The sequence below is a fragment of the Desmodus rotundus genome, chromosome 1 (assembly GCF_022682495.2).
Source record: "Desmodus rotundus isolate HL8 chromosome 1, HLdesRot8A.1, whole genome shotgun sequence".
Classification (NCBI taxonomy): domain Eukaryota; kingdom Metazoa; phylum Chordata; class Mammalia; order Chiroptera; family Phyllostomidae; genus Desmodus; species Desmodus rotundus.
In genome coordinates, this window is record NC_071387.1 from 67,175,372 (window position 1) to 67,191,116 (window position 15,745).

The following is a 15,745-nucleotide window of genomic DNA, read 5'->3' on the forward strand; positions in this document are numbered from 1 at the left end:
AGGGTACCAGGTTCAATCCAAGGAGCTCTCAGGGCCAGAAGATCTAGTGAAGAATAGCTCAGGTTGGGGAAAGTCAGAGAAAGCAGCCTTCTTTACTGGAGGCCTCTCTGTTTCTGCTTAAGTATAGACAAGCCTGGACTTGCAAGTATTCTCTATAACATACCTTGCTTATGCATAAGGCCACCATTTATGGCTGGATTCTAGAATATTTTCTCACAGTCTGTATGTAGAGTACCATTTCAGGCATTAGATTGTGAATGTTCTAGGAAGAAGACTTTTTAAAATAAAATTGTAAACTCTTGAAAATAGTTGCAGTATGTAGCCTCACGCCCCATCCACCCACCACCACATGGGAAGGGCACAACCTGTTTCTTACTTCTGTAACTGGTGGCCAGAGATCTCTTTTTGTTGATCTGCAAAGTGCATCAGGACATCTCTGAGGCCATACTTCCTCCTTGTATTTTGATTTACAGAAACACTCATATGACAGAGCTGTTGATCAGCCTCACATCTGAGTTACAGTCCTTTTTTCCTGTTGCCTGCAGGGTATTTCTATCTGGGTGTCTTTCTATCAACTCAAATTAAACATCTCAAGCGGAACTTTTCAGCCCCCATCTTCTGCAAATATGCTCCTTTTTCCAGTTTCAACTCTTTTTAAATGTTACATTTTATTCACCCAGGTCTCTAGGCTCATAATATCCAGCTTTCCAATTCATTCTCCAAATTTTTTAAATTCTTTATTTCCTCAGGTTTCAGTATCATCAGTAGTTAAGAACTAATACTGTCATATACTTTAGTACTGTGCCAGGTAGTGGGGTGTGAGAACTGTAAGACATCATTGTTTTTTAAGAGTTTAATATCTAGTTGAGGATACAATTTACATTCACAAAAAGAGTGAATAATACTAGACAGTATATAATTAAATACTAAATTGGGTGATACAGAATTTTAAGAATTAGAAATTGGAGGAAAGAAAGCGATAAAATGAGAGCTTGAATTGTAAGAAAAAACTTAATTGTGGAAATGGGATTTGAACTGGATCTTGAAACAACGTAGTTGGAATTGGATAGGCATTAAAGTGAGGAGAAAGCACGCACAATTACTAACTACACTGAGCGTACAATTTTTAGAAAACTTTGAGGCTGTTTTAATGTGCTAGGGATTAGTGAGAGATAGGAATTAGAGAGAGAGAGTTAGATGACTGCTTCAACTTTGGCTATGCAACTACTGGATGGATCTTTCAAAAGTAGCACTTTAATTTTATCTATTCCCCAATTCAGAAATTTCTAGAGGCTGCCTTTTTTGATGCTGGTACAAACTGCTTTGGTATTCCAGATAATCCCTGACCCATGAGGCATTCCTCACTGGTACTCATGCATTTTGTGCCTGCAACATGCTCTTTTTTGTGTATTTTGACTTAAGTTTTCCATTTTCTGCTGGTTTGTCTGCTCATTTCTGTTTATCCCTTCCTCAAGTCCCATCTCAAGACTAACTGCCTCTTTCCCTGACCGGGTTATTGGGTTGGTTGAAGCGTCATCTGTACGCCAAAATGTTGTAGGGTCCATCCGCAGTGAGGCGGGCACGAGGGTGTGATCTGGGCATGTACAGGAGGTGCCATCGATGCTTCTCTCTCACTTCGATGTTTCTCTTCCACATCAATGTTTTTCTCAACCAATAAACATATCTTTGGGTGAGGATTTAAAACATTATTAAAAAAAATAAAAACACTAACTGCCTCTTGAAACCCTCTCTGATGACTTCCACCTACTGTTATCTTTCTTCCCTCGATTCATCTTGAAAATACTTTCTGTTGGACACAGTTTGAAATCGAATCATATACCGTTTGTTTTTGATAATTTAGAATTACATACACTTCTCTTTTTTTCAATAGGTGCTGAATTCTTTGAAGGGTTAGGTTGTATTTTATATTTTATTCTTTCTCTTAGTACGATATACTAACTACTCTGGTACACACTCAATGTTGAAAGCTTTTAAGGAATTTTCTTTTAAATTTCAAATACTGATGATTTATAATATTAGAGCTACTTCTTTATATAGATGTGCCTACTGTCATGCCTGGCACGTAGTACTGCCCGACTTAGTACATTTCATTGGAATCCCACTTTGTAGTGGATCCCAAGTCAAAGAGTATTTTTCTACTCTTTCATGGAAAGTATGAAATAGGAGCAACAGCACTAAATCCAAGTTTTCTGAGATACTTTATCCTGTCTTCTCCTTTGAGCATCTCCTTAAGTATATATTATTCACTTATCTTTGACATCTTTTCGCTGACCAGCTCCTGTAGCGTTACTAAATAATTTATGTGTAGATGGAGATAAATTGTGTGTGTTAATTCAAGCCTAAGAGAAGAGACTGGAGTATTTTAGAAAGATTAATCCTTGTTAAACTCTATCTAATTGATCTGTGTTTGCACTGTTCCTGAGTTTTAAAGTTTTAATAAAATATCTATTGGAATTGAACTTAAGAGGACATTTGAATATCCATAATACTAGATATTAAAATGAACTAAGAACACTTGGTTTAAGGAAATTGAGCTTAAGCATTTTTGTTGGGCTTTGGTTTTTATATTATCACTTAACAGCCTCTTAAAAAATCTGAGATGACTTTTAAAACCATCTTAAATTATTATTTCAAATAATATAAGCATTCTCCCACCTTCTTTAAAAGCATGTAAGATGATTTAAAAGTGTTCAATTTACATATATATATACATACATATGTATAAATAAACATCCCAATTTTCTTAGTGGTGGTGTAGTTTCAGCAGGGCTGAAAAACTACAACAAGTGTGGATACCTGGCTTTAGAAATGTCCTAGCATTATCTTACCCTTCTTTGTCTCAGAGACTCATTCTTCAACAATGAATGTTGCTAGTCTGGAATTGAATTTCATGTGTGTGCGTGCATGTGAGAAAGAGACAGAGAGAGGTTTCTTTTCCCCTTGATTAACCAAAGTAGTAAAAAAAAGCAATTGTACGAGGCAGGCTGGGTCTTCTTCAACCGCAGTTTATATTGGTTTAAATAATTTCTTTTGAGGGCAATACCTTAGCATATCTTAACTTCTATGTATGTTCTGTTCTTTTCTCAAATTTTCTTATAATAAAAGATAATGCCCTTGTCGCGGGGATGTAAAGTACAGCACAGAGAGAATAGTCAATAATATTGTAATAACTGTGTGTGGTGCCAGGTGGGTACTAAAGTTCCTGGGGAATCATGTCTAAGTCGCATAATTATCTAACCACTGTGCTCTATACATGAAGTTAAAATAACATTGAATGCCAACTGTAATTTAAAAATATAACATTTTAAAAAGTACTCCTTACTAATGGCTTCATAGGAATTGGGATTTTGTTACGCGTTGACTTTTTATTTGCTTTGCAGGTTGTGTGTATTCGCTCCACTTGGAACGCTCTGTCCCCAAAGCTGAGCTGTGACAGGAGGCCTCTCATTCTGAAGACCCTCAGTGAGCTGTTTTCTCTGGTTCCTTCCTTAACAGTCAATACAGCTGAATATGAGGTATACATTTGGAGCTCAATAAATTGTTTTCACATTGGGAAAACATGTTTTATAATAACTTTTGGAAAAAAATATTTGTAATTCTTTGCCAAAAATCCTTTAGTACTTTTTATTTTGAGAACATTTTGATATCTTTATGGACTTTTAGGAGTAGGAGGCTATCCACTCTTATCAATTCTGTGTCTTTGAGACTTATTTATGTAAAGGATACCAAGTTTTTATTATGAGAGTACAGTCAAGATTTGAAAAATTCAGTATGTGTAGTTAATTAAAAAATAAAAATTTTCAAATGGAATAGGCCAACAGTTTAAATTCATTTTGTTGGTGTTTTAAGTTCTAAAAAAAATGTACAAAGACTTTTTAAAAAGCAGGACAGATTCTCTCATTAGTGTGGATATATTGTCATTTTGTTCCTGGATTTGCCATAGAGATTTAATTTTTACATGTTGGTTCCCATTTTCTATATATACCTGTCATCTTCGTCTATACTCGGCAATGAGGAGGATTATAAATGAAGCCATCCTAGAAGAGGAAAATAGTTTTATGAATGACTCTGTGTTTGTCATCATAATGAACTGAAACACTGGGTGAAAGATGCTTTGCTGTAAGATTCATCATACATTCCTGCTTAACGTTTTCTTCATTAACTCTTCTTTGAGTGAAGTGGAGAGAGTGGTGAATTTACTTATGCTTCCTCTTTGGTATCCATACTCCCTTCCATGTGCACCTTTTTTCCTTTTCCTTCAAAGGGCAGCAGCTGGTTCTCACTGCAAGTCTTGGTGGACTTTTAGTTTGATTCACAGACTTTGATAAACTACCCTCCCATGATATTCCGATAATAATCCTTTTCATACTTTAGATCACATGGTAAGACAGAATCGTAGGATAATACTTCTAATCGTTCTAAGTATCCACCGTGAATAAAATCAGGTTTGTTCTTGCTGAGTATGCAGCAGCTAGCACGTAATATATCTTCAGTAAGTAGTTGTTGAATGCATGATTGAACCCATACAGGATATTGTGAGTTTATTCTCACATCTCAACATTTGTTTTATGTATTAAAAAAGGAATCCGTTTGGGACTCCTAGAGTACATAGTTCACCAGCAGTCTCTTTTTATGGCCCCTATTCACTGGCACATACCTTTGTGTTGTCAGAAAGTCTGCCAGGCCACTGAAACGGAGCTAACACTAAAAATCAAAGTAAGGGCAAGTTGTGTATATTTATTTTTTGTTTTCAAGGACTGAATGCACATACCTTTATATTGCTTATGCTTTGAGTTATTCAGATTTTATTATGTTAATATATGAAGTGATTTGTGTGTACGCTTCTTATGTTTACTTACCAATGGCTGTAAATTGTCTTTTGAATTAGATGGGGTTTTATTCCTCTTCAAATTTTACATTGGCATTTTATTTTGGTTTGCCTTCACGCTTATATTAACATTGAGGTTCTTCTGTTGTTCATTCTATCCATCAGTTTCCTCCCAGGAAAGGTGATCCCCTCAGAGACCTAGTCCACATGGAAGCAGAAGTAAAGAAATGTAGAGGGAGACATCTCTTCGTCTGTCTCTCTGTTCCTCTTTTTCCTCATCACCTCCCCTCTCATCCCTCCTTCCCTGTGTATGTTTAAATAATTTGTTTTCTGGTAACTGCTTAGAGTTTGTTTGGATGTAAGCCAGAGTTGAAAAAAGTAATGTTCCCAAAGCATTTCCTTGGTCATTGCTGTCCCTAGTCACTTCAGTACCTTTTGTTTGCCTGATATGGAGTCCATCCTCTTTATACCTAACCAATCAAGGCTTTTAGAATCTGGCCTCACTCTTTTCTACCTCCTGCACTCCAGGAAAACTGAGCCACGTATGGCTTCCTTATCGGTCTCTAAACTTTTCTGTTTCTTTTTCTTTGTTCATGTTCTTTCTGCCTAGAATCACTTTCTTTTTCATCTCTAACCTTAAAATCTATATTAGGATATAAAGAATTGATTTAACTCATCCCATTCTTTGAGAATTTTTCTGCAATCAAGAGTCTACTTCTCCAAAACTTCTTCACCTACTGTTCTAAGGATGTTTATTTCTATTTTATACTGCAAGTATATGCATACATATATTATTTTCCCCATTAAAAGCTTGTTGAAAATAGAGTCCACCTTTCAATTACTGTATTTTCTCAATTGCTTTACAAAATACTGGTACATTTATTAATTGACTCAGAATATATTTATTAAAACTATACTAGGCCTTAGATATACTAATAAATAATAATAGATACTATTTTAAAGTACCAATTATACTGCTCTAGCTATTATGGCTCAGTTGGTTGGAGCGTCCTCCCATACATCGAGAGGTTGGAGGTTTGATTCCCAGTCAGGGCACATACCTAGGTTGCAGGTTCGATCCCCAGTTGGGATATGAATGAGAGGCAACCAACTATTGCTTCTCTTTCACATCTGTGTGTGTATGTGTGTGTGTGTGTGTGTGTGTGTGTCTCTCTCTCACATGTGTGCCCTCTCTTCCAACCTCTTCCCCTCTCTTCCTTCCTCTCTCTCTAAAATAAAAAAACATATTTACAAATTAAAAAATTTTTTAAAGTACCTATTATATATTTCCAGCACTATTCTAGTTAGATCTCATATCTGATAAGAAGGTATTATTTTTTTATTTTATAGCTAAAGAATATGACTTTTTACAAGGTTCATTCTTCATTAAACAAATATGTACTGAATGTCTGCTATATGCCAGGCAAATAATTTCACCAACATTGTTGTTTCTCAGTGAAAGCTGGTATCTAAACCCAGGACTTTATAGCTCTGTAGCCTATGTTTTTCTATCACACCATGCCGTCAGTCTCTGCCTTCCAAAAGCTCGAAAATTGGTAAAGAAGGTAGACACAAGCGGTAATAATTATAACGTTTGATGAGTACAGTTAATCTCAGGCTTTGAGAGTATAGTGGTGGAAGTGAGCAGCATTCTTAGGAGGAATCTAAGGAAACCTTATTTAATTGGTGCTATTACACTAGGACCTTGAAGAATTAGTGAAATGTTGCTTCCCACTGAAGTTTGGGGAATAGAATATGCAAAGGCAAGGAGGTATAGAAGAACCTTATATAATTTAGATGGGAAAGAATTTAGAAGTTGGAAGACAACTTTACGCATAATTATTTATTAGTTATCATTTGAGAAACTGGGTTTTGTGTTTGTATGTTCTGGGCTTTATGGTCCAGGCCCTTAGATGGAAAGGACAGTCACTGCCCAAAGGCAGATGCAGTCTGGCAGGCAGTTGACCACACTCTAGGTGCTGAGGTGGGCCCCGAGACTGCTTGGAGGAGAGAGAGGCTCTGCCGGGTGGGGTCAGGAACAGTGGCGCTAAAGAGGGCTGTGACCTTCGTACTGGGGCTTGAGAGGTCCGAAAGAGAGGATTAGGTTTCTAATTTTAATAACCTTAAAACCCCATTTTGTTTAAATATCTGTGTTTTTAAGTTATAGTCTGTTTCTGAGTGTTTTCATTTTATGAATGATGGGTAAATACAGGTTAAGTCAATTACGAGTGGTGTAAATTTTATAGTGATTTAATTTCTACTATTTGCTACTTTAGATTGTTCGTTTTTGTCTTAAAATTTTATTCTGATGTTTTTTGATTTTTCAGAATTTTAAAATTCAAGTCCTCAGCTTCCTCTGGACCCACACTCAAAACAAGGTACTGTCACAAGGGGTGTCAGTGAAATACCCAAGCTGGGGAAGAACCATCAAATAAGATTCTTGGAGTAAAAAATATGACTCCCTGGAAATGATGGCTTCCTGATTTTAAAGGAATTGTGACTATTCATAAGTTTCAACTTTAAAAATTATTCTCAATTTACTCTCATTAATACATTTTTACCATAAAGTTCGCTTATCACTTTGTGAAGCTGACATTTGTCTGGAGAGGAACTGCTGCCATTGTCTCACATTTTTCATGGCCCTTCCCTCTTCCTGCTTTGTCCCTCCCCCACCAGCAAGCGTGGCAAACAAGCAGAAAGTTCCGTCCATTCTTTAGATATAGTTTCCAATTAAGGAGCACAGAGAAATTATATCTAGGTGATGTTATCCCTCGCTCATGAGTGGAAAAGCTTAGATTCCTCACAGCTAATTTTCCCTGTGAGTAGCTGGGACATCAGAATCTAGTTCCAGGCAAATCAGACTTTAAGCCTCACACGTCTTCCACTGAGCCATACTACCTCATGGGGCCTGAGCGATTATCAGTTACTTTATGTTTAATGGCTAAGCTTGGATAAAAAGTTAGTGCTTCTGATTTCTCTACCCAGTGCTGTTTTCTCTCTGTTTCAATTGGGAGAGATAAGGCAAGTGCATACCATTTCCAAATTGCTTCCTCCAGAGTTGATGTTTAAAATGTGCTTTCTGTTAAATTTGTTTTACTGTCTAGGACCCAGTTGTAGCAAATGCTGCATATAAATCTCTGTCACACTTCAGCTCCGGAGAGCACACCATTCTTCATCTGCCTGAACAGGTAGGCCTTTCTGCTCTCTCACTGGTATCTCTTTACTGCTTGGTTTTACAAATTTATTTGTATCTCCCTCCCACCATCCTGGCCCCTTAGAAGATTCATACCTGATGGATGTATGTGTAACTCTAGATAGTTGTCTAGAAAGATAGTAATTTATATCCGTTATCTGTGTGATCTGTAATGGTCTTAGAATCACAATGAATTTAAATCTCTTAGTAGCAGATAGAAGACACCTGTGGTGCAAATGAGGTCTCCTTAATACGACAGAGTATATGACTGCACGCCTGTGCCGGTGGCTTACTCTAGAAGATCTATGCCACTGTAGGAACCACTGTGCCCAGCTGGAGTGCCATCTGGGACTTCAAATCAAGCCTGGCCTGCACCAACTAAGACTTATACCCCTGTGCAGCCAAACATTACAGATGTTTATTTGTAATATAAAATAGAGAGGCCATGTGAAAAAAATCTACTATATATTAGGTTAGCTTTAAATGATGTGTAGGTGAGCACCAGGGAACTGAATGAGGAAAGTATTACTGTCTTTTATGAGTTAACACATAGTGTGACATTATCTTAGCATTTAGACTAAACTAAAAATATTCAATCTTTTCTAGTATTTATCTAATACAACCATCTTTAAATTATCAGGTTATGTCTGGAGTTGTCTGATTTCAAATTTAGTTACTACTAATTCAAATGCACAAATGCCTTTAGAGTGTAAGGCAGCCATAGTATTAGAAGTTATATGTAACATTACCCAGAGTCTGTCCTTGAGGCCAGAAGGCAAGAAATTTCAGTGTGAATTTCTTGGGGTCCTCAGGCATTGAAATGGGTTTGTTTTCTCTTCTAGATTGATCTTGTATGGAGATTAGATATCAGTAAGAACCAGGCAAACGTCTGTCTATTGAATTGAATAGGAGCCACCACATAAGGGGCACTGAATGATGGGCTCTTGTAAAACCAGTTCTAAGTAAGACAGGGTTTCCCATGTTATTGAGGACTCCCAAGATAGATTGACTGCCTTGTCATGCAGTTAGCACAAATAGGGAGCCTCAACAAAAAGTGTTTTATGACTCATAAAATTAAAAAATATGGGACTTCAGACTGTACTATTGTGACTAGCAATACCCATAACTTCTTAAAAAAAATTTTTTTTAATCCTCACCTGAGGACATTTTTTCACTGCTTTTTAGAGAAAGAGGAAGTGAGAGGGAGAAACATCAAATGCAAGAGAGAAATATTGATTGGTTCCCTCCCATACATGCCCAGATTTGGGGTGTTGAACCTGTAACCCTTTGGTTATGGGATGATGTTGCAACTGAGGCACACTGGCCAGGGCACAATACCTATAGCTTCTGGAAGGAAGGAAGGAAGGGAGGGAGGGAGGGAGGGATGGAGGGAGGAAGGAAGGAAGGAAGGAAGGAAGGAAGAAAGGAAAGGAAGGAAAGGAAGGAAGGAAGGAAGAATAAAAGAAGGAACAAAGGTAGGAAGGAAGAGGAGAAGAGGGAAGGGGAGGGAAAGGAAGGAGGAAGGAAGAAAAAAGGAAGGAAGGGAGGGAGGAAAGAAAGGAGCTACATGTAAATTTGATGTGCAAACTCCTACAATAGATTAGCTGTAGCATCTTATTTTTAATAAGCAATTGCTAATTTACATCACAAGATAATAATTTTATTTTTAGCAGTTATTCATATAATATTCCAGCTGGAATATACAGCTTTTATTAAACAACTTTCACATTCACTTGACTGTTTCGTCTCTACCTCTTTCAATGTTGATATGTTTATTTTATTTTTCTACTTTAGGGCTATATCCAGTTTCTGATTATGGTTGTTAGCATTTATACTCAAATAAGAGCTCTACTCAGTCAAATATTAGGACTTTCTCAATCTAACTTTTCCATATCGTCTGATTCCTAATAGCCACAAATAGCTCTTTATACCTTCCCTCCTAAGGGGTAGTGATGTACGTAGAGTTGATGTTTCTGTGGATGCTTGGGTTTTCACCACCAGCGTGTGAAGAGCTGTAAAGGAAATCTCTAAGGTTTGTTAGCCATCCTTTTCAACCTTTTCTTCAGCCCTAACCCCTTCCTGTGGTATGAATAGTGGTTCACTATTGTGTGTATTCTCAACTGGGATTAAGATGAACAGACATAAGTGGTTTAAAAGCATCTACCTCTGACACCCAGCTTCTGATCTAGAGGGCCAGCCTCCTCATGGAAAATTGTTGTTTCCAAGACTGCACCATGCATTCTTCTTCTTTTTATTGATTAATGATTTTCAATTTGGCTCATTGAATACCTAAGGACTGAAAGTCCTGAAAGCCATCAATGTATTCATGTCCCACACAAGTCCCAAAGTCCTCAAACACTAGGGAGACCACCAAGTCAACTTCCCACCTCTGTTTTGTAGATGATGACAGTGATGTGAAACAGGCTCATTTCCCATAAAAGCTCATTTTCAGTTGTTTTAGAAGTCCTGCCAGGGAGGGACGTCTCTAATATAAAAACTAAGGTTCTTTGCTGTCAGAGACTACTCACTCTGCCTTAAGGGCAATTTCATTTAAGCACAAAACTGAGGTTACCCGTGCATCTTTCCAGTGAAAGTATGCCCATCTTCTCTTTTCTATTTGTGGGAACTGGTGAAATAATCTTCTAAATGAGCACAATATGAATTTGATGTGGAAATTTTTAAAAAAGATATAATGCATCCTTATCAACATGCATTATATTATATCAACATGCATGCTACATTTGTGGAATGTAATTCAGCTACTTTTGTAAGCACTACCTTACTTTAAATTCACTAAAGAAAGATTTCTTGTTGACGGCATTAATTTAAAACCATGGAACTTGTTGAAAGCTAACAGGCTGGTGGAACAAAAGGTGTTAAAGGAGTGGCAGACATCAGAGAAAACATTGAGAGTTGAGTAAGACATTGCGTCCAGCAGGAGTGTCCAAACTTGGACCACACATTATGGCGTATCTGAGCCATGCTGAAAGAAGAAGGGTTGTCTTGGGCCACACGTTAAATACAAAGTGACACATAATCACTAAAAATCTCATAATGTAAGTAAATTTACAGTTTTGTGTTGGGCCACATTCACAGCCATCCTGGGATGGGTGCAGCTCTCGGGCTGCAGGTTGGACACCCATGAACTAAGGCAAGATGGAAAATATCAATGGATAATAGAGCTGAATGAGATGCCATTTGATTAAAGATAAAAATTCATTAACTCATCTTTCTTGTCATTGGTTTGTTTTTAGGAAGTTCTGTGAGATTAATGGTGATAGACACTTAGCACTTGAATTGTTTTAATCATTATTTATTGGACATACACTAAGTGCCAGGCCATCTTATGAGCTGAGAATGTCAAATGAATCCATGTGTTTTATTCGTTTGTAAAAATGTTGTTAATTACTTGAAACTTGGAAATCTATAGTTGGTCAAAAAATTGGGGGGGCTCATTGAGGACCTATTGATTCTAATGTTAAAAAATAAACGTGAATGCTTTCTCCCCTTTAGTTTACGTTCCTTTGTTCTGTTTTTAGCTATTTATCCTTCTTCTCTGCCTTAGTTTGTTCAAAAAAAAATCAGTCCCCCCAAAAACAGCCAACCAAAAAAAAAAAAAACAACTATAGAGAATTCCTTTCCTGATAAAAAAAAATCAGTAATGGATAAACATCTAGGTAGAAGATTGGCCCTCCTCTCTGATTTGGGTTCATTTAAAAATATTTAGCTGTTTAAAAATTAAACTTTTTTTTTATTATACAGATCTTAAAATAAGTTGTTTTGTTGATTTCTGGAGTTAATTTTAGATGTGAATATAATGTAAAATGGCTCATTATCCATGCTGGCTTGTATTGAAATGGTGTGACTTGGTAGACTTCTATTTAAGTGAATGTCACTGCATTCATCAGAAGCTGTTTCTCTTTTTAAAGGAATTTACGCAGATACTTGATGTGTTCCAAATAAAACCCTCTGTTTATGTGCAAACTCCTGGATTGTTATAGGTTACACACAAAGAAAGGTAGTTGAAAGTTTATCTAGCTCAGAACCCATAGTAAGGCATTTTGTTTTTCCAATATAAGTTTTCCAGTATTCAATTGGAAGCAGATTTTAAAAGTAATTTATCATTTTATATTTGGCTCTCCGTTAAAGTTTCTCCAGTGAAGCTTAGCTACAATTGGAAAGTCATAGTTGTGTGTGTACATGCGTGTGTGTTTATGTTTTAAATATATGTGCAGTCTTCCTGGGTGTTTTAGCAGCTAATGTAATATAATCGCCCAAAGTATATAATGGTAACAGGCATTTTTTCACATGATGTCTCTCGATTTTCCTTAGTTATACTCACATTGATCATATTTAATTGTTGTACGCAAACCAAGGGAAAAGGCTGGAGCTCACATTGGGAAGCTGGCATAAATAGCTCTTTCAGAGATGAGCAGAAAAGGATAGAAATGTAATGGAACCAAGTTCTAACAATAAGTGCTAATTTGTTCAGGAGAATCAACTCATATTTGAAGAAACAAAATTGAAGGACTCATTATAGCATTATAAGTAGGCTGAATATGTCATCTCTACTTAAATTACAGTACATCTGTAGCTTCCTTGTTAACTATATGCTATGTATGATGTAGGCACACTCTATTTACCGTATAGCAGATAAATTAATATAGGCATACAGTTATATGAATATGAAATTAGACAGCTTAAGATGGATGAGTGGGTCAGTTTTGTTTTAATCCCCAACCTAGTAGGTCTTTCTTTAGTGGCTCTCAGAAATATTGGTGGCCTGGTTGCTGTGACTTATTTAACTAATTTAGGCTGATGGAGCAGAAAGACTCGGTAGGCTAAAATCTGTGGGAAAATGATTGTATTATTTTTACAGTAAATAATTCTGGAATTAGAGGCATTTGATCATTTGGCGTAGTTCAAACACCAGTGAAAGTCCCACTGAAGGTGATGGTGGTTTCCACCACTGCTTATTCTTCCTCTTGTGCTGCTAACACCTCCCTCTCTCCCTCTCCCTTCTCCCATTTCCTCTTTGCCTCTTTCTTATAGCCTTCCTTCCTTCCTCCTTCTCTCCCTCTGTTCCCCGCTACAGCCTTCCTTCTATTTAAACAGATTAATTGAGACATGATTCCCATTCCATTTAATTCACCCACGTAAAGCATACAATTCAGTGGTTTTCATTTATTCAGAGAATTGTACAACTAATCACAGAGCAACCACAGTCTAATTTTAGAACACCTTACTATCAGTCAATTCCCAATTCCCCTTTCCCAGCCCTCAGCAACCATTAATCTACTTTCCGTCTCTAAATTTGCCTGTCCTGAACCTTTACTATAATGAAATCATGTAGTGTGGGGTCTTTTGTGGCTGGCTTCCTTCATAGCGTAAAATTTTCAAAGTTAACTTCTGTGTAGCATATCTGTACTTCATATCTTTTTTATGACTGAATAATATTCCATGGTATAGATATACAACATTTTGTTTATGTTTTATCAGTTCATGGGCATTTGAGTTCCCTCCATTTTTTAATAGCTATTATGAATAATGCATTCACATTCAAGAATATATGATCAAACATTTTCAATTCTCTTGGTTATATACCTAGCAGTAGAATTTCTGGGGCATATGATATCTGTGTTTAGCATTTTGAGAAACTGCCAAACTGGTTTCCAAAGGGGCTCCACTATTTTACATTCACACCAGCAGTGTATAAGAATTCTGATTTCTCCACGTCCTTGCCATTCCTCTGAGTTTTCATATTAGCCTAAGTGTTTACCTCTGCCCTTCGCCTCCCCAAGTCTCCTATCACTCCAGTGTGATACGTAGCAGAGCTTCCCAGTGCTTTGATGGGCTGGTGTGGTAACTGGTGATGCTGGTGTAGTCTCTAGCTGTAAGCATTGTCTGTTTCCACAGTATGCTGTTCACGTATTATTTTCAAAATTTGCACTGTGCATGTGTAAAAAGTCAGGAAGTAAGGCAAATGGACCCAGATCAACATCTTTATTGGGGTCTTTTTGGGCAACTAGGACCGGTTAGAATCTCTAAGATAATTCCTGATGACATGAACTCTGGGAACTTCCAAATATGTATGCAGACCAGAGGTACTTGGAAAAGTCAGCATGTCAGAACCAAGAGGTTTGCAAACATGCCAGGGTTTCTGTCGTATGCATTGATATCAACAAATGCCCTATGTGAAGCACGGATTGTTGTTATCTCTATAATTATGGTTGGCTCAGTTTTCTGAGAATTAGGTATTCAGTATGGAATCAGAATTAAACCTTGTCTTTGAAAGTGCTCGGGCAGTCAGGTTGCTTTCACTCCTTAACTCTTGAAGAGAACACTAGCTATGGTTGAAAGGCTTCATTGGAGTTGAGGTTATGATACTTATGAGAAGCATTTCCTCTTGTTTTTAAAATCCCCCTGCAAGAACCCTGACTTAGTGCAGTTCCTAAGTGGAACAGTGCTTTGGGGACCTATGAAGAAGGCAGTCTGCAGGAATCGTTAACTATTTCTAAAAATAACTCCAGGAGCCAGGCTAATGGGAATGACTGGGTTCTGGCACTTTATGGCTATAGCAACTACATTTATATATTTGGATTTCCTTCCCTAATGCTTAATTATCTCCATGTGGGCATCATGATGGTGTGTCATCGAAAGTATTAAAAATTTAATTAATTGCTTGACAGTTATATCTTGTGGAAATTACAATAGTGGTAATCTTCTTACATTTTTTATTTTTGGTTCAAACAACCCTAACTAATCACGGAGCAACCACAAAATCTTCAAATTGCAAATCACATACAATAAAGTATAGCTACCCATTACAGATTTTAGTGTTTTTATATTCTTGAGCAACAAACTGCCAAGTCTCAAATAAAGTCAGCTAAAGCACTCTGTCCTGTCCTGATCTCTACTATACATCTCACTGGAAGATTTTAATTTTGTCATGGAGATATGGCTGGGATCACAAATTTTAAAACAATGTATTCAGACTAGGAAAATATTTAATTATAAACCATAGCAGTTCAAGATATTGAATGTATCAGTGTTTGCATTTTACTGTCGGATGGTGTAAGATTTTATTAGTTTTCTATAATAGTCATTGCTTTTGTTGGTTTATGGTGATTTTCTTACTATATTATCATTAGTTCTTTACATGGATCTGGGATTGTATCTAAAAGATGATTAGAGGTTAACATTTAGTTAATCTGAAAATGAATAGTTTTTTAAAATTAATTTTTAATGGTCTTTTGACATTACAGAGCAATGCATCTAATTCAATTTTTAAATCTTGACATAAAAAGGACAAAGAAAAGATTTTACCTAATGTTTTAGTGCTGTCTTCTCTGTCATTGCAGATAAGAGCAGAGATCCATATTCCTGATGAGCTAGATGAAGATGAAGATGATGAGGGGGATGAAAAGGATGTGGATCTTTCAGTTCCTGGCTATTGCTATCTCAAACTTTTGTCACTCACCTCACCTTCGGTTTTACCAGGTGATGCTTATTTATGTAGTGGCAGGGAAGCTAGCAGTTTGCAGTGATTTTTACCTATCTGATTGTGTTCTTTGGGGATGCATATATATTAATAGCTCACTTTAATCTTGCATACATATCTTCTATCTGAAATGCCAAATGCATCCATCTGTTCTATAGGACTCCATGAGGTAGTACAGTGTTCAAAATATTCTGAATATGTT

General features: G+C 36.8%; 1 protein-coding gene across 3 annotated transcripts in view; it reads left to right on the forward strand.

Moving 5' to 3' along the window:
* Window positions 1-15,745, forward strand: part of FOCAD (focadhesin) — a 320,136-nt gene that overhangs the window by 200,316 nt on the left and 104,075 nt on the right. For all 3 annotated transcript variants that reach the window (XM_045193625.3, XM_024558416.4, XM_045193626.3), the window contains exons 16-19: window positions 3,402-3,536; window positions 7,177-7,227; window positions 7,954-8,037; window positions 15,404-15,542. In XM_045193625.3, the coding sequence (XP_045049560.2) occupies window positions 3,402-3,536; window positions 7,177-7,227; window positions 7,954-8,037; window positions 15,404-15,542 (409 nt within the window). The remainder of the gene's footprint in view (window positions 1-3,401; window positions 3,537-7,176; window positions 7,228-7,953; window positions 8,038-15,403; window positions 15,543-15,745) is intronic.